The following is a 24,660-nucleotide window of genomic DNA, read 5'->3' on the forward strand; positions in this document are numbered from 1 at the left end:
TGTCAAAGATTTTCGGATTTGAAAATAAGATTTCCTTCTTCTTGTTTGAAGCAGCAATGACCTAACACACAGACAGACACAAATCCCCCATAAAACACACACACACACACAGACACAAATCCCCCATAAAACACACACACACACAAATCCCCCATAAAACACACACACACACACACACACACACACTGCAGCACAGCACACACACACACACTGCATCACAGCACACACACACACATATCGCAGCACAGCACTTACCACATGCATATTTGCCACAGAAATACACACACATACACACCGACCTACCCACCCACCCACACACACTAACACACAGGTCTGCCTACTTACCCACAACACGATAAACGATGCAGAAGAGGATGGAGAAAAAGATGAAGTCCCACTGCCAGTCGAGTGTGTCGGTGATGGTGGAGAGACCCAGGAACATGAAGATGACCGTCTCACTGATGTTGGCCATCATCTTGAGCGTGTATTTGGTTGTGGTCACCGACTTCTCATTCATGTTGGCCTCCACATAGTGCCGCATTGTGATGCCACCAAAGGTCAGCCTGAAAGAGACACACATCTTAACGTTTGAGGGGAGTTCCGGAGTTTGAGGGTTTCTGGTAAGACAGTGTTAAGTGGAACCACCCTTTTAAGACCTGAAAAATCCGAGAAAATAAGGTCTTGTGAGGCGGAGGGGGAGGGGGAGTTGTTTTTTTTTCAAAATGGAGGTTAATTTACAGCTGTTATGAACAGAAAATCGTACAACATCTTGAAAGAGGGGAGTCTTAAATTGGGGGTCTTAAAAAAGTGGTTCCACTGTAACACTAAATACTCTCACTTGACAAAAACAATACATAATTCTTTAATTCTTTCTCTATTTCTGTTTAAAACTAATTAAAGCCGAAGATATTGCACATCAATTTCTAATATAAAACTGGGTTAATAATTGCCATAAGGCTATGAAGTGTCATCACACATTTATGTCGGCTCTTACCAAAATTTGTGTTAAGACCCAAAGGCAATGCAGTTTAATTGCACATTTATGCTTGTAATGTTTCTAAAAATAACCTCTCATACATTAACTTTGCCAGCTATCAACCCATATCTTTGCTGTAATTTGTCATCTTCATGCAGTAAAAATTCCAATTTAATCGAACTTCCTGGACCCTCTCAGCGCAACTTTAGAGGGTCCAAAAACTATGACTTTTGGAAGTTCTGATAGACTTTCACAATAGCGTTATTTGTCCTACCAGTTCGATTCACTCTGTAATTTCGCGTCGGTACAGATCCAGTAGAAAATATTTTAGTCGTTGAAATTCAGTCAAGTTCACATTCTTGTTCATTCTGTATGGAAACTAGCAGATGATTACATCAACACTGAAAAGGGTCGAAAATCTGAAGCATGCTATGACCAGCACATATTTTCAGAAAGAAGTTGAAGTGAGTCAAAGTTAAAGTAAAACTTCTTTCCTTAATGTCAAGCAGTAACTAGTAAACAGAAAACACAAACAAAGCAAAACCAAAATAAGCACTTACGCCAAGATTCCAGAAAGATGCATCATCTCAGCAGTCAGGTAGGCCAGGTAGCCCAGAGTGAAGACAAAGAGAGGCTCAATGATGCGGACATGGTCCGTGTACTTGGTGATGAAGCCGCCAATCAGCCCATAGATCACACCTATCAGCGTGCCACCCATAGCAATGATGAAGAAAGAGCCGATGCCGGCTGCATAGTCCACAGCTTGAATGTTGGCCTCCCCGATTTCTGTGTAACCCTCCATCATGTGATACAATACCTAAAATAAACATGAAACATGCATTACTGTTTGAACATCTGAAAGTAGGAAGATCTGAAATGTATTCATCAATCCAAAAAAACATGCACGATGGTCCTGCTTATAAAATTACAAAGGTTGGGCAGTTGTAGTTCGTTGGTGCATGATGTATGCAGATTTTACCCTCTTGACAAATTTTGAAAATTGTATCACTTGTTGCGAGGAACACAACAGATTTTTGACCATGGAATCCACAAAAAGTGCAAGGCAAAGAGCCATATTTTCACTGATAAAAAAAGGAATGTTGCAACTCTCATGTCCCATTCTTATTCTCTCCCAGGGGCCAATGGCCTATAAGGAAATAAACCATTGTCTTGTCCTTGTCCCTAACTCTTTCTCTACAAATCGTAAACAATTTGAAAAATAATGTCAAAGGCACTCACCACAGTGACTCCATCATTTAGCAAAGACTCTCCAAAGACGATGATGTAGAGCATCTCATTGACATGAACGTCTTCAAACACTGCAAGAACAGCCACAGGATCCACTGCAGAGATGAGGGCACTGAACATGAGGCAGTGCAGGATGGAAATCTTTGCGGAGATCCACCCGAGGTAGCTCACAGCCCAAAGGGACAGGCCGATTGCAACCTGAACAAATATTTGGTGATGAAGTTGGGATTGAGATGTGATATGAAGAGTAGCAAAGAGCAGTTGCTGCTAACTACTAAACCATGGGAGCGCAGTGCATGTGTGTACATGTACATGCTTCCACAGGAATACATACACATTCTCTTACTTGACAGAAAGACATTTGCGCGCATGCAAACACACACACGCATGCATCCACACACACACACACACACACACACACACACACACACACACACACACACAGACACACACACAGTGACACCGAAAAAACTATCCTACTTCGATGAACATGTAAACATAAAAAATCCAACTCAAAACAGGCAAACCTGCTTCTATCAACACTCACACAAAACGTGCCAACAAACACAGATTCTAATCTAGACCCTGCCCTTTGAACTGACAACCCCTCTGCTAACTATGTTTCGCCTATTCCACAAACTACCTTTCAACATACGCCTACAAAAAAAGAACGGTCCAAGTAGGCACTAATTATTGCACCCTCTCAAAATAAAACACCTCTCCCAAGGACGTTGTGGAAAACTGACAAAACAAGAAATTCCTTCGAGGTAGGAAAAACACCCCCGTTGGTCAAAGGGAAATAACCATTCTCACTGCACCCATTCTCACTGCCACCAACTGAGAAGGTTATTTCCCTTTGACCATGAATATGTTTCTCTATAAGTCCTTGTAGAATCTTAATCCATCAATAACTCCCTAACCGTGTGTTTGACTGGTCCCAATTTTTGTAAGGACCGTCTCAGGAATGTATAGAACCTGTTCACCAAGTTTGGTGACGATCGGTCCGTTCATTCTTGAGATCTATATGCGAACACAAACACACAAACACACAAACACATCGAGCGAAACCTATACACACCCCTATACCGGGGGTGTAAATATCCACAGCTCTCAGCTTGATGGTACAGAGGTCCCTAATTGATTTAGACTCTAAATTAACATGGAAGGGACACACAAACACATGCACGCATGCACGTACACACACACACACGGCACACACAGACACACACACTCTGTCCCTCTCTCTCTGTCTGTTTGTCTCTTGCCTATTTGAACAATCCAATCCAATCTGTCGCTCTGTCTGTCTGTTTATCTATCTACATGTATCTATCTGTATGTCTGTCTGTCTCTCCATCTGAGTGCCGTTCTTTTGGTTTTGACCCCTTCCTCCATCATGATATGGAGAATCAGGGAACAAGCTATCAGGCCAACTCACAAATTAACTCACAGACTTGCAATTAGGCCAACTCACAAACTAACTCACAGACTTGCTATTAGGCCAACTCACAAACTAACTCACAGACTTGCTATCAGGCCAACTTACTAACTAACTCACAGACTTGCTATCAGGCCAACTCACTATAACTAACTCACAGACTTGCTATCAGGCCAACTCACTAACTAACTCACAGACTTGCTATTTGGCCAACTCACAAACTAACTCACAGACTTGCTAGCCATGAAACAAGCAAGCAAGCAAGCTACTCACGGTGTTCCACAGAGTGTTGACAACGGCCAGCAGCAGGATGGTGCCGAGGTTGTTGAAGAAGGCACGCAGCGGCATGTGGTACCCTGCATCATAGATGATAGGGGGGAGGAGGAAAAGGAAGAAAGTGTTGGCGTCCAGAACATACTGGGAGGTGTTGGCGGTGTGGGTGTAGTGGAGGATACCCCCCACCACAATCCCCATCACAATCAGCAGGCACGACTCGGGCAGGATGGAAGACAGGCGGTCGTACAAATGAAAACCTGAAACACACACAGAGAAAAGGGGTAACGTAAATATCATTTTGTAAAGTTTCATCTTTAGGCCTTCCTTGCGGGATTTGGTGCAGCATGGTTTTTTTTTCTTTTCTTGTCTTTGAGTTTTCTTTGCGTTTGAAAATTGAAAATAATGTCCTTTTTTTTTTTTACCCCCCCCCCCCCCCCTCCCACAAAAAAAGCCACAAAAAACAACAACAAAAACAACAACAACAACAAACGAAAGTGTCTGGCATGCCATCTGTTACACACACACACACACACACTGCAAAATGTTTTGATTTTTGAGGAGAGACAAAAACACATATTAAAAGTGAAACTAACAATTTTAAACAAATTAAAAACACAACGTGAAAAAGCATGAAGCTAAACACAACAACAGATGCAAAACACACTAATCACAAATCACCCCTTGCCCCACACAGATATGTGAATCCACAGCAAAGCAGCCCAACTGAACATCAGTTGTATGCAAAACTGCACACTCATCAAAACTGGGAGCGTGTGGGTGAATGCAAACAATCCTCCACCTTGGACCGACATCTGTCACAATCACAGCTGTGATGCTGGGTCCACACTCAACTACCCATTTTATCATTGTGTTGCTATCATTAAATGTTTAGTGCCACACTGCTCAACTGTTGTGTATGTTTCAGAGTGCTTGTGGCGAACACTATACTTTGTGACAACAATGAGAGCGCAGTGACTGCTGAATCTAAATGCTTGACGATCAGGTGCAAGAACACTCGAAACTGCAGTGGATACTATGTGAATCTGCCACACGAGTGTAGTTTTAGTGTCTTTAGTTGCTGTATTCTGCTGTTGTAGTTTGAGTTTCTGTAATTGTAAAGCATTTTTAGGTTACCCCTCCCTGCCCCCTGATACATACATACATGTAGTACTATTCATTAAATGACAAATAAACGGTACCCACCCACTTCTTCAAAGTTCCACAACTATCTCTTGAAGATGAAAGGTCAGCCTTCACTTGAATTAAAAAGTTTTACTCCTTTTTCCAACACATACATTTTGAAACATTTCTTCTTTTTTCTCTCTAATCAATATGTTCTTGTTATTGTTGCTCTCACTGTTTACTGATTGAAGTCATCTTTGTTCTTTCCACTATTATTTCCGTCAGACTGTCATCATATGCGAATGTCTGTCTCTAACTCTTCTGAGCATAAGAGTAAATTGTCCAAGACTCATCTGCAACCACGAATATATATATATGGTACCTAACAAATCAATCCGCTGCCAAGAATAAATAACAAACATCTGAGGCCGACGTATGACCTACGCTTCCTTTCATGTGACTGATAGACAATGAGACTGAGGGGGGTGGGGGGGGCATTTAAGGACATGAATCAAATAAGACATCCTCTTAATTGGCTCGTGGCCGTAGAACCTGCCTCCCTCCCACACACAGTCACTGGCGGCGGAGAGATGATGAATGTAAGCAGGGACCGAGCTTTCTCTCTTGAGTGCTGCAAAGTGCCGCCGCCTCCTCTACTCGGGGCCTGGGGAAACAAGGTAATGACGTGACTGCCCTAATCACACTTTTGCAGCACTGTCTCTGGCACACAACGCGCGGCAAGAGGCCTTGACGTTGCCCGGTTAGTGTCCTCCTTGGCATGCACAAACACCGGGTGACATCTTGCTGTAATATCAGTGTACGTAAACAGGAAGACGACGTCATCCGGCAATTCAGAGAGATACGCCAAAAGCTTGGGTGCTTTACCAGCAAATTGCTAGCAGTCACGGATTTGGTTTTAAAAACTGCCTCCAGAGCCTAATTGCCTATGTCTGTTGGGAGCTCCGGTAGCAGTAAAAGAAAGTGGTTGGCAGTTAAATGCAAAGTCTCTTTCTCTGGTGCTTAAAATGTCAGAATACTCTCTCTCTCTCTCTCTCTCTCTCTCTCTCTCTCTCTCTCTCTCTCTCTCTCGTGCCTGTTTGAGAGCGGGTCTTGATTTAAAAGCAAAGAGAAACGTTGTGCTTATGCTAAGATCCTTCGGTCGAAACTGACCTCTCTCTCTCTCTCTCTCTCTCTCTCTCTCTCTCTCTCTCTCTCTCTCTCTCTCTCTCTCTCTCTCTCTCTCTCTCTCTCAGTCTGACCTTGAAACAGTAGGCTTACGAGTAACATTACCTACCATTGCAGGACTTCCTAAGTAGGCGAGCATCAATGTCACTCCCAATACGACTTACTTCTGGACATTTGCCCCGACCCAAATCTCAGCAAGGTGAGTCGATGCCAGAAGCTACTGGACCAAGACCAATAATAGCAGCTGGGCCAGGCTGTTGGTCGTGGGCGATGAGCATGAGAGAGAGAGAGAGAGAGAGAGAGAGAGAGAGAGAGAGAGAGAGAGAGAGAGAGAGAGAGAGAGAGAGAGATATGATATATCAACACTTTTATCATGAACGAACTGTAGCGTCAGGTTCTGAGGAATACTTCTCACAACTTCCAACGGCATGCATACGATTTGACAAATACGTAAGCCGTGCATGCTTTGCTTCAGTTCAGGACTTTCAAAAGTTTCAAAACAACACGACTTTTCCTCGGTGTCATATAGCTTGTTTTCCAATCATTGACCTCATGCCATCGCACTATCCTTAATTGATCGTTTCAATCCTTTTAAACTGCTGCCCATCCAATTGTATAAGAGAGAGAGAGAGAGAGAGAGAGAGAGAGAGAGAGAGAGAGAGAGAGAGAGAGAGAGGAGGGGAGAGAGAGAGGGGAGGGGAGGAGGGGAGAGAGAGAGAGGGGGGGGGGAGAGAGAGGGGGGAGGAGAGAGAGAGAGAGAGAGAGAGAGAGAGAGAGAGAGAGAGAGAGAGAGAGAGAGACGTAAACTAAAGGCGAGCAGTTACGTCAGCCAGCCAGCCTCGAGGCCGTAATCTGGTTTCTGTCTTCTGTTCTGGATGCCGGATCCACAAGTGCTGGTCACTTCGGAAACTTTTTTCTCGTTTGTTTGTTTGCCTTCCTCTCTCCCTTGGCCTACTATCAAATGTGATACATACACAGTGTGACCCCCGTTTCAAGACCCCCACCCCCCCCCCCCCCCCCCCCCACCCCGGATTTAAGACTCTTTTAAAGACCCTGTTTTCTCACATTTTTGGTTCACAACCGTGACCTCTGTACAAATACCCTCATTTTAAGACTCCCTCCTTTTTATGACCTGATTTTATCAGACTTTGAAAAGTCTTAAAATGGGGTTCTACTGTACCTAGAACCACAGTACTGAATTGGACAGAGGTGTCCTTATCTAGTCCTCTTTCACTGGTCACGTTTCTGACCTCAACTGACCTGCAGACGTTATGATTTACGTCAATCTACTCTTGTACAGTCACGCCCAAGGCAAAGAAACAGACTGTGACAATGACGTTGCTGTCCTCAGACATCATTATCACTCAGGCCTACCATTCACTCGTTGTGTGGCATCAACAGACAATTGCAAGGATAACCTCGTGAAAACGGCTGACGTAGCTGGGTATGGTACTCAAGGGACGAGCGTGTTGCACGTGAAGTAACCAATATCATGATATAGCTCGCTCTTTGTCAACACTTGGCTACCGGAATAGCACGCTTTCTTGCAGCGAGAAGGCACCCTGCTGCAGTTATTCCTGGCATTAGCTTCACATGATACCCACCGCGAGCCGGAATGGAGTCGTTAGCGTACCGCGATTTTCCCAGCAGACACAATGCACTCCCTACCGGGTGGATTGCTCTTCATGAAGCTTCCTCCCATACTATCTGTCTCGTTTCAAGGTTTCGACGTCATCAGTGATGGAGTCATACTGTTCGTCAACATTTTAGTCCCTACTTAGGTACCAAAATAGCACACTTCAGAGGCAGTTCAAGGCGATCTGGCGGCATTACCGAGGCTCACATTAGTACTAAAAAAAACGTGTGTAAAAAGTAGCAAGGAACCAGCGACTTGTGTTCAAAGGCAGCCTCAGGTTTTCAGGTTCCTCTAACTATTTGAGATATATATGTAAAGCCACACTTAACCCTTTAATTCAATGCTGTTCTGTTACAATACATGTTATGTTCATTGATAGTAAGTCTGTACCTCTTGTTCTGAATGCATGATTATTATTCTTGTCACTATCGCTCAACATCTGGCGATTAGGATTTATGATTATTGAATGAAGGCTTAAGTTTAATTTTTCAGTTGCTGCGGTTTTGAAAAACATTGATGTTTGCATGTCCACGTGTTTGCGCGTGCATGCACCCAAAGGAGACGAGAGAAAGAGTCTGACATCGCCGCTTACACGGCACTTTAATCCTTTAAGACAATTATCTGTTAAACTTAAGCACGCACACACACCCAGTTCCCTAGATGGTCGCACCTTCGTTGGCGGAAAGAACAACTGACTAACAACACCGCACCCTCGGAACTAAATCGCCGCTGCAGCAGCAGTGGACTCTTCCTACGTCAAAAGCAAAATAAGGAGTGACATTTTGCCAGCATCTTTAGCCAGTCAGGAAGGTCAGTGTACGAGGCAGGCCTCGGCGGGGTTGAAACTGGCGTAGGCAGCGAACTAACGTCAGCGACAACAGCCGCCGGGTGTCACGAGCACATACACGTGCGGCAAGCCTTCATTTCAAGGGTGTGTGGGGGGGGGGGGGGGGGGGGGGGGGGGGGGGGGTAAAACAATTCAAAACGAAAAAAAAGACGATCAAATATGAGATATCTTTAACTCTTTAGCGTAAGCTGTCAAGAATAATCAACAATGTAACGAGAGCGTACACACAATGAAGTATTACGTATCTGTGCACGGTTGGAAGGCGGATTTGTTACTGCAAGAAAATCAGCACTGTTTCACACGGTATAATGAGGTACTACGTATCCGTACATCGATGGAAGGTTGTGGGGGGGGGGGGGGGGGGGATGGGTGACTGTGACTGAATTACCAGAACTGTACAGAAATGAGGCAAAAATGAAAAAGTACAGTGCACATCTTTGTTCGTATGCATGTATATAGTACGAGTGCTCGACGGGTGAAAAAAGAACACTAATATTACCACTACCAAGTACACATCTCTCTCTGTCTCTCTCTCTCTGTCTCTCCCTCCCTCTCACACTCTACCCCTAAGTTTACATAACACAACCCTAGGCCCTATATGCTGATCTGTATCATCCACAGACGTGCAGTTTCTTAGCTCTGCCGCGCAATCCCTCTTCCCTCAGGATACGCGATAAAAAAATTTAAAAAAAAGTGTGCCGTGTTTTACATCTGGAAAACTATTTAAACAAAATGAAAATGAGATTAGAATCCGACACGCAGTTCGTGGGCTGAGGCTGACTTGACGCAGCGGCTGAAAATAATCTACTTTCAAACAATCATACCCTCAAGCCGAATAATTACTTTACGACTTTCAATAACCACGTCATGTCGAGACCTATGGACATTATTTTCTACGCGATTTTAATTTACCGGAGAAAAAAGTTCGAAAGTTTGAAAGTTGCAAGTGTTAGAAGGGGTCGGGTTTTTTTCCTCCCACCCTTTTTTTTCGTGGTAAAAATCTAATTTACACTTGAAAAAGTGAAGACCCACGTACGTCGACCGGGTATTGCCATTTTGCCTGGGTGACTGAAATGACGCACGCTCTTTCTCCACCCTCACGTTAAAGCATATATATATATTACGTTTGTTGCACAAGCCTTAAAAGCTGAAGGCTTTTGTGAAGAGAACCTACGTCGGTTTGTAGTCAACCCAGTGTAATGTTGTCATTGACTTTCACGCTCTGGCATCATGGACCAGCCAAACGTCTACCGTAGTAACAATGGCGACCTTCAAACAATATTCTAGCTAGGATGATGACAAACAAACGAAAACTGCCACACAGATCTTCATCCGAATTTGGTATTCCCGAAAAAAGAAAAAAGAAAATGTACAGCTCACAGCAGTAATTTTGGCAAAAGCAAACACAGGCGCATAAACCGATTTATATGCAACATAATTTTGTTATTTTGTTTGACTGCAATTCTTTATTATGGTGCTTGTAACAAGAATAAACATTTTCTACCAAGGACACGACAGTAAACCTTTATGGATCGATTGTTTATGTGGCCTGCTCAAAAATTGGTTATCAGGGACAAATCTGTCATCATTAACGGATACTAACTTTGTTTGAAGTTCAACAGCAGCAGCTGATAAAGTGTCTCGGCCGGGGAAAATATCACTGTGTCGTGACCTGATTAATTATCAGTGTGTCGCCAAAATAGAATCAACCGTGTGGGGTCGGTGTCTCTCTCCCCGCACAGGGCGTACGGTACAGCGCGCACGACGCGACCCCCGCTGTCCCAACATTTCACTCATTAGCTAATTAATTAGGCTGGGGTAGCGTGTATTAGTGTGTGTGTGTGTGTGTGTGTGTGTGTGTGTGTGTGTGTGTGTGTGTGTGTGTGTCATTGGGATAAAGAGAGACAGACAGATACAGAAAGAGATGCATAAGTGTATATATATATATATATATGTGTGTGTGTGTGTGTGTGTGTGTGTGTGTGTGTGTGTGTGTGTGTGTGTGTGTGTGTGAGTGAGAGAAAAAAAAGGCAACACCAACTACTCTGTCTACCTTACGAAGGAGGAATGGTTGCACAAATTCAATCGACTCAACACACATACGCTTGCATATATATATATTGCTATATATACTTCCCGAATTGCACGACCGGACCAAGCCACTCCCGTGACATTGAGATCGAATAATATGAGCTTTGGTATTGACACGCGGGTATCGTAGGAGTCAAGAATGTCCCTGGCAGGTAACTAAAAGAAAGGGGGGAAAGGGAATAATAAAAAACCCACATTTAAGCCAGTGATCGGGCATGTGGCAAATTGGCAACACCTGCCTCTGACGTAAACGGCAACCAGTCATACCTGCACCCCCCACCCTCTAGCTTTCACCCTGTGTGACGTTTTGGCACCTGAGAAGGCCCTGTGCCCAATGTTTGAAAACACCAATGACCCTGGCTGTTCTGCACGTCGAGTGTTCGAGGCTTGGGGAAAAAAAGAAAAAAGAAAAAAAAGAAGTTGATACATCAAATAAAAACCTCTCTCGTGTGTGTGTGTGTGTGTGTGTGTGTGTGTGCGTGCGTGAGATATGCGAGTGTGAGTGTGTGTGTGAGAGAGAGAGAGAGAGAGAGAGAGAGAGAGAGAGAGAGAGAGAGAGAGAGACAGACTTGCTTCTCAAGTTTCTTTCTCGGTAAAAATGCTTCACGTTTTCTTTTAGTTTTCCTCTCCCACGTTATTATTCTTTCAGTTTATTTATAAATCTTTAAAATTCGTCTTCAACCTACAAGCTGTAGTGACATTAAAAAAAACTTCTCCGATTTCTATTCCAGTGATTTCTTGCTATACTTCTGACAAATAATGCACCCAGCTTATCTGCAAAGACCGGATGACAAATCACAGGCCCGTCAACGTGGCATGGCAAACATTTCGTCTCTATTACTTTCTCAGCGAACAATCACTGCAGGAACCGACAAGTAGTGAACTGACATATATATATATTAGCGGGAATATCGAGCGATAAGGTGCAGAATTTACTAAATGCATACATCCGGATGTAGATACGGGTATAAAATAAATACCCAGGCTGCAAACGTGGGTTCTGCCACCCATAATATATCTATAGTTGTGAGTAAATGCTGTTTTGAATGACTGGGAAGAAAATATCACCGTACATTTACGGATGAAAAATAAACATGTACTGATGTAGACCACGGAAAACTTTGAGAAAGAGAGGGGGAAAAATGAAAGTAAAGAAAAAAGGATGGTTTGTGCCATTTACCCCCCCCCCCCCCATCCTTTCCTTGCTTGCAAACTCAAAGATTCAACAAAAAGTGCTGGCATCACAATCTCAGTTTCTGGGGTTATCTCATCCGGAAAGAAGCAGCTGCTCCAGTCGTCCAGAGAGAAATTAATAAAATAAACCCGGCTGGGATAGGCGAGGAAAGTTTAACAACCTCATTCTGTGATCTAAGCGTCTGAGCCAAAAACCAAATTCCCGACTTTGTTGCTATTCTGTACTGGCAACTCGGGCAATGTCAACCGCGAAAGTGGGTCTTCTGAGGAAAAGACTTGAGAAGTGTATCATGTCACTGATCGCAAAAACAAAGACAGCGTTTCGTAATCCACCTTCTCCTCGCCTCGCCTGGCTAAGCAATCTTCGACGAAGGCCGGACTTTGGTATTGCATTTCAGCTTGGAGGCTTAAAAATTAATTAATGACTTTGGTCATTAAAAATCGGAAAATTGTAATTAAAATTATTTTTTTTATAAAACGATCTAAAATTACGTTCATCTTATTCTTCACCATTTTCTGATTCCAAAAACATATAAATATGTTATATTCGGATTAAAAACAAGCTCTCAAAATTAAAAACATAAAAGTTATGATTAAAATAAAATGTCCGAAATCGATTTAAAAACAATTTCATCTTATTCCTTGTTGGTTCCTGATTCCAAAAACATATAGATATGATATGTTTGGATTAAAAACACGCTCAGAAAGTTAAAACGAAGAGAGGTACAGAAAAGCGTGCTATGCAGCACAGCGCAACCACTTCCGCGCTAAACAGGCTCGTTAATTTCACTGCCTTTTGCACGAGGGGCGGACTACGGTCATTGTGAAAAAATGCAGTGCGTTCAGTTTCATTCTGTGAGTTCCACAGCTTGACTAATGTAGTAATTTCGCCTTACGCGACTTGTTTTGTTTATGTTCTCGAACCGAGACTATCGATAAGAAACTTGTCTTGCCTTGCTTCACAACAGTAAGAATTCTACGGGTGCTTTTCTTAGACAAGGCACAGTAGGCCAGGGGCAAGTAATGGGTAATATACACATATTATATATATGTGAAAGGATGTTTTGCTTTCTATCTTTACCGCCTGTACGCGGGGTGTTGTGTGTGGACTGAAAGACAAAGATTGCAGACAGTGTATAATCCATTAGCACCACTAAGTTAAAGTAAGAACAAAGATCATCGAATAATATCGATTACAAAGAACAAGGAAAAGACAGCGCAAAGCCACAGAGGTTGCCAGAACATCTCGTTATTTCTGAAAGGTTTCTGATTGTCTGTTTGACCCAATTGTGTGACCAGACGTGTTCTTGTCTGTTCTCGTATGATTAATTACCAACACGGGACTCGAACACTTAATAGCCGAATTCAATAATTAGTTTCATTTACATTCGTACATTACTACATACACTGATACAGTTACTTACACACATAAACAGCCATTGTAAATATTGTTTCCGACGTCCACAGACACAATTTTCTTCCCGCCAGTTTAAAATCTCAGTGCAGCGACAGCACAAAACAGTCTGGAGCGTAAACTAAAACAGCATGTCTCTTCCTCCTAATCCGAATGACATTATGAAGTTCACTGGAACTAGGCACCGCGTGCGTCACTATAGATGCAGGCTGGTGGCGAGTTTGAGACTCAGGTTCTGAGCCCTCAGGGGACTCACACCGAACTCGCAAGGTCAAGCAACACGGCTGCATGTTTCAGGGAAAGAAAATTATAGGGCCCCTGTACCGTGCTCAATTGCAAAAATTGATCTGCTAAACGCTGCTACATCTTCTGCCGTCAGGTCTGGAAGGAAGGGCGTATTGAGCGGAATCAAAGTCTATTTGTCCTGAGCAAACAACGAAAAACGGTTCCAGGTACCTCGATGACGGTTGACAACGTGCATATAAACAAGACACATCGGGGAAAATGCTGTCATGTTTGAGCAGACTGCACGCTGCAGTGTGCTTCCTTTTAAAGGCGGTCCTTAATGGAGCACAAAGTCGACTTCGCAAAGTCTTCAAACCGAAAACTCAGTGCAAAAGCTTCGTGTGGCCAGCTTCGCGAAGTATAATTTGCTGTAGTCGACTTCCCCCAGCCAAGAACAGGCTTCACTTCATGAAGTCCAGCAGGGCCAGACCAACCAATTTAAACACCCTTCCTGTTTCTGTTGAACGTAAACATCAGGGCGGTGCTGCTTTGACATATAACGTGCGCCACACACAAGACAGAAGTCGCAGCACAGGCTTCATGGCTCACCCAGTCACATTATTCTGACACCGGACCAACCAGTCTCAGCACTAACCCCATAATGCCAGACGCCAGGCGGAGCAGCCACTAGATTGTCAATTTTTTAAGGTCTTATATATGACCCGGCCGGGGTTCGAACCCCCACGACCTCCCGATCACGGGGCGGACGCCTTACCACTAGGCCAACCGTGCCGGTTAAACGTCGACTTTGTGATTTTTAATCACGAAAAAAAGATAAAGGAGATGAGTACATGAGTAAATCCATCACGGTCCATGTTGCAAAAGTAATTCAAAGACTATAACGAACCCAACAATGCAATACTATAAGTGCATGAACCTACCTTGTGTCAAATTCTCTGGCAAAAACGCCTCACTGATTAAAAGAATAAAATAAAAATAAAACAAAGTAGTGACACACTACACACCAGGGACAACTGGTATAAAACAGTAACTTCTAAACGAAGATATGAACGAAGAAAATATATATGATAGCGTATCACCTTAATATGTTTCGAGGCCGGAGAGGACATACCACGCAATTGTCAGTCAGGAAAAAATATCTTTTCTCCATTGCAAAACTGGCTCTATTGATGACATTGAACAATGAATTACGCAGCGCAAAACGGTCAAAGCAATAACAATGACACACACAACTGCATCGTTTCAGGCACAAAATCGACTGATAACGAAGCGGCAGTATTGCGATGCTTACTTAGGCATTCTATAAAAAAAATATCACGAAGAAAACGTTCCTGATTCAAAATATGCAAATGCAGGCCAACTGGTAATATGCATATTGCAATGCTTATTTACTTACGTGGCGGTTCAACTTGGTTTAGTTGAAATAAATTACTTTACTGACTTCAAACCGAATTGAACTTTCAAGTTTATTTTCTGTCAAAAACAAATCAAAGTCAAATAGTTTCAAATGACTCCAAATATATACATGTCCTTGGTTTTAGCGGTGAAACGGAAGGCAAACAAACTCCTACCAGCGACGGGCCTTGACAACGACGTCAGTCACACACGTAGGTGAACTGTACGTCACATACGGGTTTGAAAGAAACCATTTAACCGATTTCCCCCTGGGCTGGGCTGTTTGTAAGCTAGGCCTTGTCTACAGTTCAGTTGTTTGCTGTCGAACTCTTGCTCTGACCGTCGTAAAAAGGGTACTTAAACGATGCTTTCATAGCTTAAATACTGTTGATTTAGAGTCTTTTCCTTTTCTTGTCTTGTTTGTCGGAAAGGTACAATCCACGCAGCTGAGTGGCTAACACTTGACGAGGACAGCCGACTAAAAATCCTTTAGTTTGCAAAACAAAGGCTTTGAAAGATTGTACATACATGTGTGAACAAAGGCAGCGGCCGGAGACAGTACAGCTTGTCAGGATCTGGATCTTGAGTCTTTTGATGCTGACAGCGACAGATGGCTTTCTGCTTCTTGAGTTTTGTCTTATTTTTTCAGTGGGGGGGGGGGGGGGGGGGTTGCATTTACCGGACAAACTGTCTGGGGCCTTCACATCCGCCCGTGACAAGGAGGTCGTCGCGTGTTTGAAAATGTCACGGTCACACTTGCATCCCTTTGCACAGGACACCTTTCCGTGTCAGTCCGTACACCTGAGCTGTAAGGGAGTGGTGGAGGAAAAGGGGAAGGGTTGTATGGTCAAGATCACCCACTGCCCATGTCGTCAAATAGGCCGGAAACTAGCGCCTTCAGCGTTTCTCTCTGTATGGGAGACAAGGAACTTAGTCGATAAATATCGACAGGGGGCCGACAAATGGTTTAAATGGGAAATGTGTGTATATGGGTGTGGGTTTGAAACAAACAAACAAACCAACCCATGTGAACCCCGGGCCGCAGGCCTTCGATGTAGTGATTGAAAAAAAAGGATGTTCTCAAATGGTTCAATTCTCATTTGGTCTGATTCTCAAATGGTACCGGTATACTCTCCCCCCCCCCCTGGCCGCAGGCCTAGGAGTAAAATTTTATAGACACTGACCTTCTTCCCAGGGGTCATTGACCCAGTTTTAGCTATGAGAGGTGGTTCGCCCAGAGGCTGTAGAGTATACTGGGGCGGTCTCTTTGATGTCTTGAGAGGAAACTTGGCCAGGGTAGTACATGCACCAGAACTGGTGGACACCAAGGACAAACATGAAATCGAAGCAGTTTGCTTTCAGAGGGAACGGTCGTCAGCAACTCAAACTTCTCTGTTTTCTTTTTTTTTATAAATCTGACTTTCTTTGTGGCCCCCTGACTCCGCCCCCCTCCCTCTGTAAGGACCCCCCTCCACAAGGACCGATTTTTGTCAACATTTTAAAGGTCGCTAGAGAGGGGTTCCACTGTATGACCTAACCGCTACTGGCAGACGGCCTCAATCTTCACGCGCAAAGACGAGATTAATAGGTGCTCGGTTTTGGTATTTTGAATTACATTACATTAAACCTTTGTTGGGTTTCATGGTCATGGCAACAGCCATAATAATATTACATGATGTATAATATCATATTTCAGCATATGTGAATTACATGTCATCATACTAAACTGTCATACATTTTTATTCCTACATTATTCTGATTGATCACAACCAAACCTACTATCATTGGACACATCCAAATGCAAGCGCCTGTTCTTGACAATTTCCCTTTGATCTAAATATAAAATCAGTGCAATTTCCTGGGTCGGGCTTTGCCACAGACACTCACGGTTTGGCCTGTAGGTAAAATGTACAATGTATTTTCTGATTTGTGCACAAAAGCTTTTTTTCTTTTTTCTTTTTTTTAACATAACAATGTTTAATGTCACTGTATGTTTAAAAGACCATGGTCATATTTGTAAAAAAAATGTTAAATTAGAAAATAAATAACATTTTGGTTCATGATTTTTCCTACACCTGTGCTAAAAATAAGAAATAAAAATGTCGGGTATATAAGTCACTCAAATACAGCTAGGTATGAATGGCTCGGTTTGAGTTTGTTGCAGTTGACCCTGCACAATGCGACATATCATGTTTTTGTTGAACAATTTTGACGTCACCCCTCCCATAGGGTGACGTATTTCACAACTTCCTGTGTTACACAAACTCTGTGATGACCAATTTTGACGTCACCCCTCCCATAGGGTGACGGATTTCACAACTTTCTACAGATGAACAATTTTGACGTCACCCCTCCCATAGGGTGACGGATGTCACAACTTCCTGTGTACACAAACTGATGACGTATTTCACAACAAAATGGCGCTGCCCATGGTCAACCTCGAAACTATCCGTATAGAATGGGGGCGTCCTCGCCCCCATAACAAACAGTCTTTCCGTCTGTATGTCGTCATGATGCACCTGAAGTAGGTTAACAAAGTAAGTACGGAATCATTATTGTGTCAAGTTCAACCCAAAGTACTTATGCACGCCTCACACATGTTCAACTTCAAAGTTTACTGAGTTAAGACTTACGGTACTTACTCAGGTACTGTTCAAACTGTAAAAAGATGAAAACAAAAGAGGCAAAAGGAAGAAGGGGGACACAGGGCTTGGGATAAGAAAGATGATGGAATTTGCAAGTGTTGCCCTCAGATCACCTATGTCAATCAGTACAGAAAGAGTGTGTGACCAGTGGTGAAAAGATATTTAAATTAGGTAGTACAACACAGTTTCTAAGAATCCTCTTATCTGATCTGGAAAGTGTACTACTTATTTGTTGTGTTACCTGAGTATGATCTTTCAGTATCATTGTTTCAAGGTACATTTTTCTACAAAATAAAACAAAAATAAGCTGATTTTGGACTTTCTGGACAATGAGCCAGCCAGAGGCGGGGGGGGGGGGGGGGGGGCGAGTTAGCTGCACTTCATCCCAAGTTACGAAGGGATTTGCTATGGTTCAGTTTGAGCAAAATGGCTTTGGTAGGTTTTTTTATTTTAATTTTAAGATCTCATTTTTTTTCCTCTCTCTCTCTCTCTATATATATATATATATATATATATATATATATATGTATTCAATTTGGATCCAGGTCCAACTGACCTATTGTCTTCACTGTCTGGAAACAACACAGACCCCCTCTTAGTAGGTCTCTGAGACTCTCACAGTCTCAGTCTCACAAACAGGCTCTGTCTTTCCCTACATTTGCAAAGTATGTGTCGTCTAGGTGCAAATTTGTTATCAATATTGTGAAATGTGCCAAAAGATTTATCTGCCTGTGGAAGATAGTGTTCATATCAATTTATAATACTTTGAATACATGGCCATGTTAATTGTTATGTTTGCTGTTGCGCACACACACAGATGTGGCGGGATGAATCTAATTCTTCTTGTTATTCACAAAAATGTAATGTCGACAGTCCGAAATGCACGCTATGAATCTGATTAACCAAGAGGACTTTCTGTTGTATTTTCAATAATTGTTAATGTTACATTTTAGTTTGAAGTTTTATACATATATATATATATATATATATATATATATATTCATCTTAACCACGTAATGTCTTGCATATATTATTAATTTATATATTATATTTTATAGACACACGTCACACAGGTGTGCTGATGGATGTTCTCTGTGCATTCGAATATATCAGTCTAAATTAATGTTTTGTCGACCTATGAACTGCAACTGAAACAGGGATGTCGTTAGGCGTCGGACATCGGACATAGACCGATTAAAAATAAAAGGCTCAAATGTTCGATTCACTTAGCCGCATAGCAGTCAGATGTCTTATCGTTTTCAACTGAGCGCGGTCATTGTCCGATAAGAACTCCATTCCTTCGGACAGCGCGTTATTTGATAATTTTCCTTTCATAATAAAAATCTTCAAAAAGTGACCGAGCGCTCCTGCGTACAGGTGCACTGAAGTTGTGCAGTGCAGATCTTGCGTTTTCCGAACCGTTTGCGGTATGAGCTGTTTGCGTACACCCGTCTTCTGACAGCACACTAAAGTTAGGAGTACGGGAGACAACTTCAACTGACCAAGGCTCGCGTATGCTTTAATTTGCTTTCGGTTAGAGTTGAAGCGCACGGCACTGAATTATGCCACTGAAAAAAGCTAAAGCCTGCCAAACAAACAAAAGAGCTGAACACGTTTGGCGTTTCAACGGCATCGTGTGCTACATTAGGGCCAAGAAGAACATGGGAAAACACGGCTAGCAATATAGCATAATTCAAGAAAATGACAGCACCAATGATAGTGTCGCCGCAGAAACCTCCACAATCACGGAAAGTAAAGTTTTGTGACTTGAAGATCTACGTGTCGGTACAACAACAACAGGACATTCGCACAGACGGTCTTTTAATAAGGTTAACTATTCATGTTGACCCTGTTTAGTACTAGTTGGTTAGAATTTGACAGCAAAGAGACCATCTATAGGTAAACTGTTTTGTCGAATATGTCAAGAAAAAGCTCTATCAGGAAATCATGCAGTCTGTGAGCCAATCAAAGTAAGAGTGCTGAAGTTTTTGGTTGCTTTTTAGTTTGTTTGTTTCTTTTGTGTGTGTGTCCTGTTTGAAACAAAAGTGATAAAACAATATACGCACACAATGTTGGTGCATATATATATATATATATTAATATGTGTGTGTGTGTGATCATGATTTTGTGTTTTGCACAAAAATATAATGTCCTATTAAAATGTCTGAAAGCAGTCAAATGTCCTATTGATGCCGAAGAGCTCAGGACATTTGTCCTATTGATGCCGAAGAGCTCAGGACATTTGTCCTATTGATGCCGAAGAGCTCAGGACATTTGTCCTATTGATGCCGAAGAGCTCAGGACATTTGTCCTATTGATGCCGAAGAGCTCAGGACATTTGTCCTATAGGTATGAATTTGTGGCAACATCCCTGCTGAAATGTGATGGAAACAAAGAATACAGTACAACACACAGACACAAGAAAAGACAACCACATATAGATGCACACAAATGTCCATACAAACTTTTGCAAACAAATATATTCAGAGAAAAATACACTCAGCAGTAGTGAGACAGAGTAGATATTCTGCCCAATTTGTGATGTGGATAGAAATTTTGGGAGAAAGCCAATTAATGGCAATTCATGCAATAAGGACTATACAGGGTAGCCATTCTTGGAGTAGACCAAATCCATTCAGTTTCAATTCATTTCACATCATGTTCATTTTCACAGTAGCAACAAAACTAAGACTCAAATTACTAATAGTTCTGAGAAAAACTTTAAAGGACTTGCATGTACCACTTTCCACGTTTGAATATATAATATATATAACACACATATATTCCTGAACGCTTTTTCACTTGCCAATTGATACAATTCAGTTTCTCACAACATACAGCTTAGTCCCGCCTTGCGACACCAGTAAAATGAAACACGGAAATAAAAGAAGTTCAAGTAGTGGGTGGGTGTTGAGAGACCCTTCACGCATACAGAGCATTGAACTTGAACCTCCAGTCAGCACTCCCCCCATTGGAGCGCTTTGTGTGGAGGTCTTAGTCAAGTTACAGTGCGAACTGCTGAAGTCTTTGTCAACTCTTTGTTCGGATAACGAGCCAGCTCTATGGTTTATGTAAAAACCAGTCGATTCTCCCCAAATCACAACATAAAAATAAACAGGAAAATGTGTTACTACTTTTACACTGAAAACAAAACTGTAACGGAAAATTAAACAAACGAAACACTTATTTCCTTGGCCCCCTGTTGATCGAGTCAGTCTTTGTGATCAGCGTCGGAGCCGTTTACCAATGCTAAGCGCATAGTGCTACATATATCGGTTTCGATGAGAGAGAAAATGCTCACACTCACCTATTTTAGCCACACTGGCCAGCAGAATCCACAAGCAGATAACGTATGGTATTTCGACATGTTGAAAATCCCACACAACTAGCTGATAACGTTCAGTTTCGTTGCTATTTGCCTCGTTGCTTCCATCGCCGTGACTGTGAACGGGAGTGGCAATGAAGAAGGAAAGAAGGCAGAGGAAAGTTGTGAGAGAACCGGTCGACACCGGGGCTCTTTTCAGGCTAAAATACTCCATTCCTAGGCACCACAACATCAACGTATGCAATCCACGAGGCCGACCATACTCAACTGCCACCCTTGACCATCTGTGAAGGCGACAAGATACATTTGATCACAAGGAGTGGAGGCGTTCCACTTCCCACGTTTGAAACGGATTCTCGTCTGCTAAAGCAACCTCAGTCGCAGGGTGAAAGGTTGGCACGCATGCGCAGCGACGAGCACATGCTCCCCCCTCGTGCCGTTATCGATTGTTCCGCTGTGTGGCTGTGACGTCAAAAGTATGTCACAGCTGTAATTTAGTTTCAGAGAGATCCTTGCCGTTTTAAATTTGTGACGTCAGTTATTACTATTGATTCTGATACTTTGATCACTGGGGACATACTCGAATAAGTAACAACTTAATACGTCAGAAATGGCGGCAGTATAGTCCCGTCACTGGAGTCACTTCAAGTCAGTCACTGACTCAGTGACTGAGTCAAGTCACTGAGTTATGAAGTCTTTTTTTTCAGCGGTAATGACCACAGAAATTATATTAAGTTCTGTGGTAATCAGTGACGGAGCCAGATGATGAATGTCAAGTTTAGCCAAACAACTTTTTTTGATGTGCCAGTCAGTGTGGCCACGCCGGTCACGGTGTTTGTTTGTTGGTTGGTTAGTTAGTTAGTGTTTCAGTGTTTGCCGTTTCACGGTGTTTGCCGCCGGTTGACTCACGGTCACTCGGAATGTCAGTGGCTCAAAGTTGTTTGTCAATCGGCATCAGTGTCGCAGTCACAACGCCGGTTCAGTCAAGCGGCCCAGTGAGTGTTGTCGTCAGTTCAGTCAGGTCACGTTGTGTGTATAACCAGGTCTATGGTATAACTATAACTGACTATGGTGTCAGTGCAGCGGCCGCAGTTCAGTCTTTCAGTTTGGCCGCCGGTCACGAACGCGGCGTTCAGATTTCTCAGGCATTCAGCTTTCTCATCATTCGGCCTCGTTGATTTTCATGAACTCCACACCCGTGAAAAGCCCCCCTCCCTCCCATAGTACTGATGATCGAGCGTACGTACTTTAAATTCGTTCAACCAATTGTTAAACTTAGAAATTTGCTTCATTCCTAACATTCCTTCCCTTCTCGTTCAAGGGACGTAACCACTCGGTGCATGTTTACGAAGAAATCGAATTTAGGGTGAATTTCCTTCACTTGCAAGAAACTGACATGCTTTTCTTCCTTAAATAATTGTACTACTTTTATTGGACCAGGTTTTATCAGCATGCGAGTTTTTTTGGGAATTTCCTTCACTTGCAAGAAACTGACATGCTTTTCTTCCTTACATAATTGTACTACTTTTATTGGACCAGGTTTTATCAGCATGCGAGTTTTTTTGGGAATTTCCTTCACTTGCAAGAAACTGACATGCTTTTCTCCCTTAAATAATCGGTACTACTTGATTTGACCAGGTATTAGCATAGGTCCGTGACCGGCCTCACTGAGGCCGACGACGGTGTGTGTCAGCAGGTGTGTACCGCCTTAACTTTTTATTGCTATCGGCTGGTAAGTTAAAAATTGAACCGGGGTAGTTTGAGGTTGCAGGGCAAGAATTGAACTTTGGGTCAAGTTGGAATTCGGCAGTAAAGAGAGTGTGGATTGAGGTATTCTAAGCTACACAATCAATCAATCAATGAGGCTTATATCGCGCACTGATATTCCGTGGGTACAGTTCTAGGCGCTCTGCAGTGATGCCGTGTGAGATGAAATTTTATACGGCCAGTAGATTGCAGCTATTTCGGCGCATATTTACCTTTCACGGCCCATTATTCCAAGTCACACGGGTATAGGTAGACAATTATTAACTGTGCCTTAGCAATTTTGCCAGGAAAGACCCTTTTGTCAATCGTGGGATCTTTAACGTGCACACCCAATGTAGTGTACACGGGGGGAGGTTCGGACACCGAAGAGAGTCTGCACACAAAGTTGACTCTGTGAAATAAATTTCCGCCGAACCTGGGATCGAACTCACGCTGACAGCGGCCAACCGGCTGAACACAAATCCAGCGCGCTACCAACTGAGCTATATCCCCGCCCACAAACTGAAAAAGAGCGCGAGAGTGTATACGCAGATGCAACGTGTATGTCTGTCTGCCTGTCTGTCTGTCTGCGTGCGTGCGTGCGTGCGTGCGTGCATGTGTGTGTGTCACAGTGTGTGTGTGTCCCAGTATGTGTGTGTGTGTGTGTGTGTGTGTGTGTGTGTGTGTGTGTGTGTGTCCCAGTATGTGTGTGTGTGTGTGTCCCAGTATGTCACGGTGTGTGTGTGTGTACATATGACAGAGAAAAAAGAGAATATGTGTGTATAGTTTGTTTTCTTCGGTTCATTTTTCTAGAACCGCTCCGTAAGATGTCTACTCACCGATATGTTCATGAAAATGTTTTTGGTGTGTGTGTGTGTGTGTGTGTGTGTGTGTGTGTGTGTGTGTGTGTGTGTGTGTGCGGTGTGTGTGTGTGTGTGTGTGTATGTGTGTGTGTGTGTGGTTTAATTGTTCTTCTAGTCGATTCAATTAATAACATTTAGAGTGTCAGTGATGTACATTTTAAAAACCAAAACAAACAAGGAACGCTTCTAACCTCATATCGTAGATTTTGCTTTAAGAATTTTTCGCTGAAGAAATCTTCACTAGTCAGTCCATGAAAAAAGCGTACACATATATATGATATTTTGACTAGTTATTGTTGCTATCTATTGCCGAGACGCCAAACGACATGCAAGACTGGAGTTTCAGATTCACACAAAAACACGCACAGGCCAAGCCTCAAGCTATTGCAGTGGGTATTTTTCTCATGGTTACGTTACCGAACTACCTCGCCCTTGATTCACCGCCACCCGACTAATATGTACATGCATGTAATTACTTTCAATCTACGTCAGTGTTACCGGCAGCACAAACACACACCACGTTGAAAATAGAAGCCTTAACTATCAAAACCAAACAGAACAAGGTTTGCCCCCTGAAACCACACCCTCGGCGTCGCCGCTTGTCACGATGTAATATTATTAGAGAGGTTGTGAGGGGAACGACCGATTACCAAGTACGGAATCGAGACAACAGATGATGTTATTTTTCTCGTGTCAGACTGCCGGTGTAACATCCCGTTTGGTGATATACCAATTCATACCCTGGATGCCAGTCTGCGGGGGGTCAAACGGGTGTTACACCAGCAGTCCGAGACGAGAAAAATGACGTCAACTTTACGCAACCTTTATGTTAGCTTACTGACAGCAAAACAGAGCTGCGCACAGCGCCAGAAGTGGATTTTAATGCATACGCTGTCAAACTGAAATAGCAGAGGTTGTTGGCCCTCTTCAAGTTTTTGTGAAGAACGTTATTGATCTTTTTTTGCGCGATGGATGGAAGGAAGATGTTCTTATTACGCAGAAGAAAAAAAATAATA

The 24,660-nt window shown here is 42.9% G+C and overlaps 1 protein-coding gene across 1 annotated transcript in view; it reads right to left on the bottom strand.

Annotated features, from left to right (window-relative positions):
* The window catches only part of LOC138964841 (sodium/hydrogen exchanger 3-like), a 37,670-nt gene extending 16,263 nt beyond the window's left edge, over positions 1-21,407 (bottom strand). The window contains exons 1-5 of the mRNA XM_070336891.1: positions 21,018-21,407; positions 3,933-4,192; positions 2,216-2,422; positions 1,537-1,793; positions 346-563 (exon numbers count right to left, since the gene is read on the bottom strand). Coding sequence (XP_070192992.1) covers positions 346-563; positions 1,537-1,793; positions 2,216-2,422; positions 3,933-4,192; positions 21,018-21,267 — 1,192 coding nt within the window. The 5' untranslated portion in view covers positions 21,268-21,407. The remainder of the gene's footprint in view (positions 1-345; positions 564-1,536; positions 1,794-2,215; positions 2,423-3,932; positions 4,193-21,017) is intronic.
* Between the last annotated feature and the right edge of the window lie 3,253 nt (positions 21,408-24,660).

This window comes from Littorina saxatilis, linkage group LG1 (assembly GCF_037325665.1).
Source record: "Littorina saxatilis isolate snail1 linkage group LG1, US_GU_Lsax_2.0, whole genome shotgun sequence".
Taxonomy (NCBI): Eukaryota; Metazoa; Mollusca; class Gastropoda; order Littorinimorpha; family Littorinidae; genus Littorina; species Littorina saxatilis.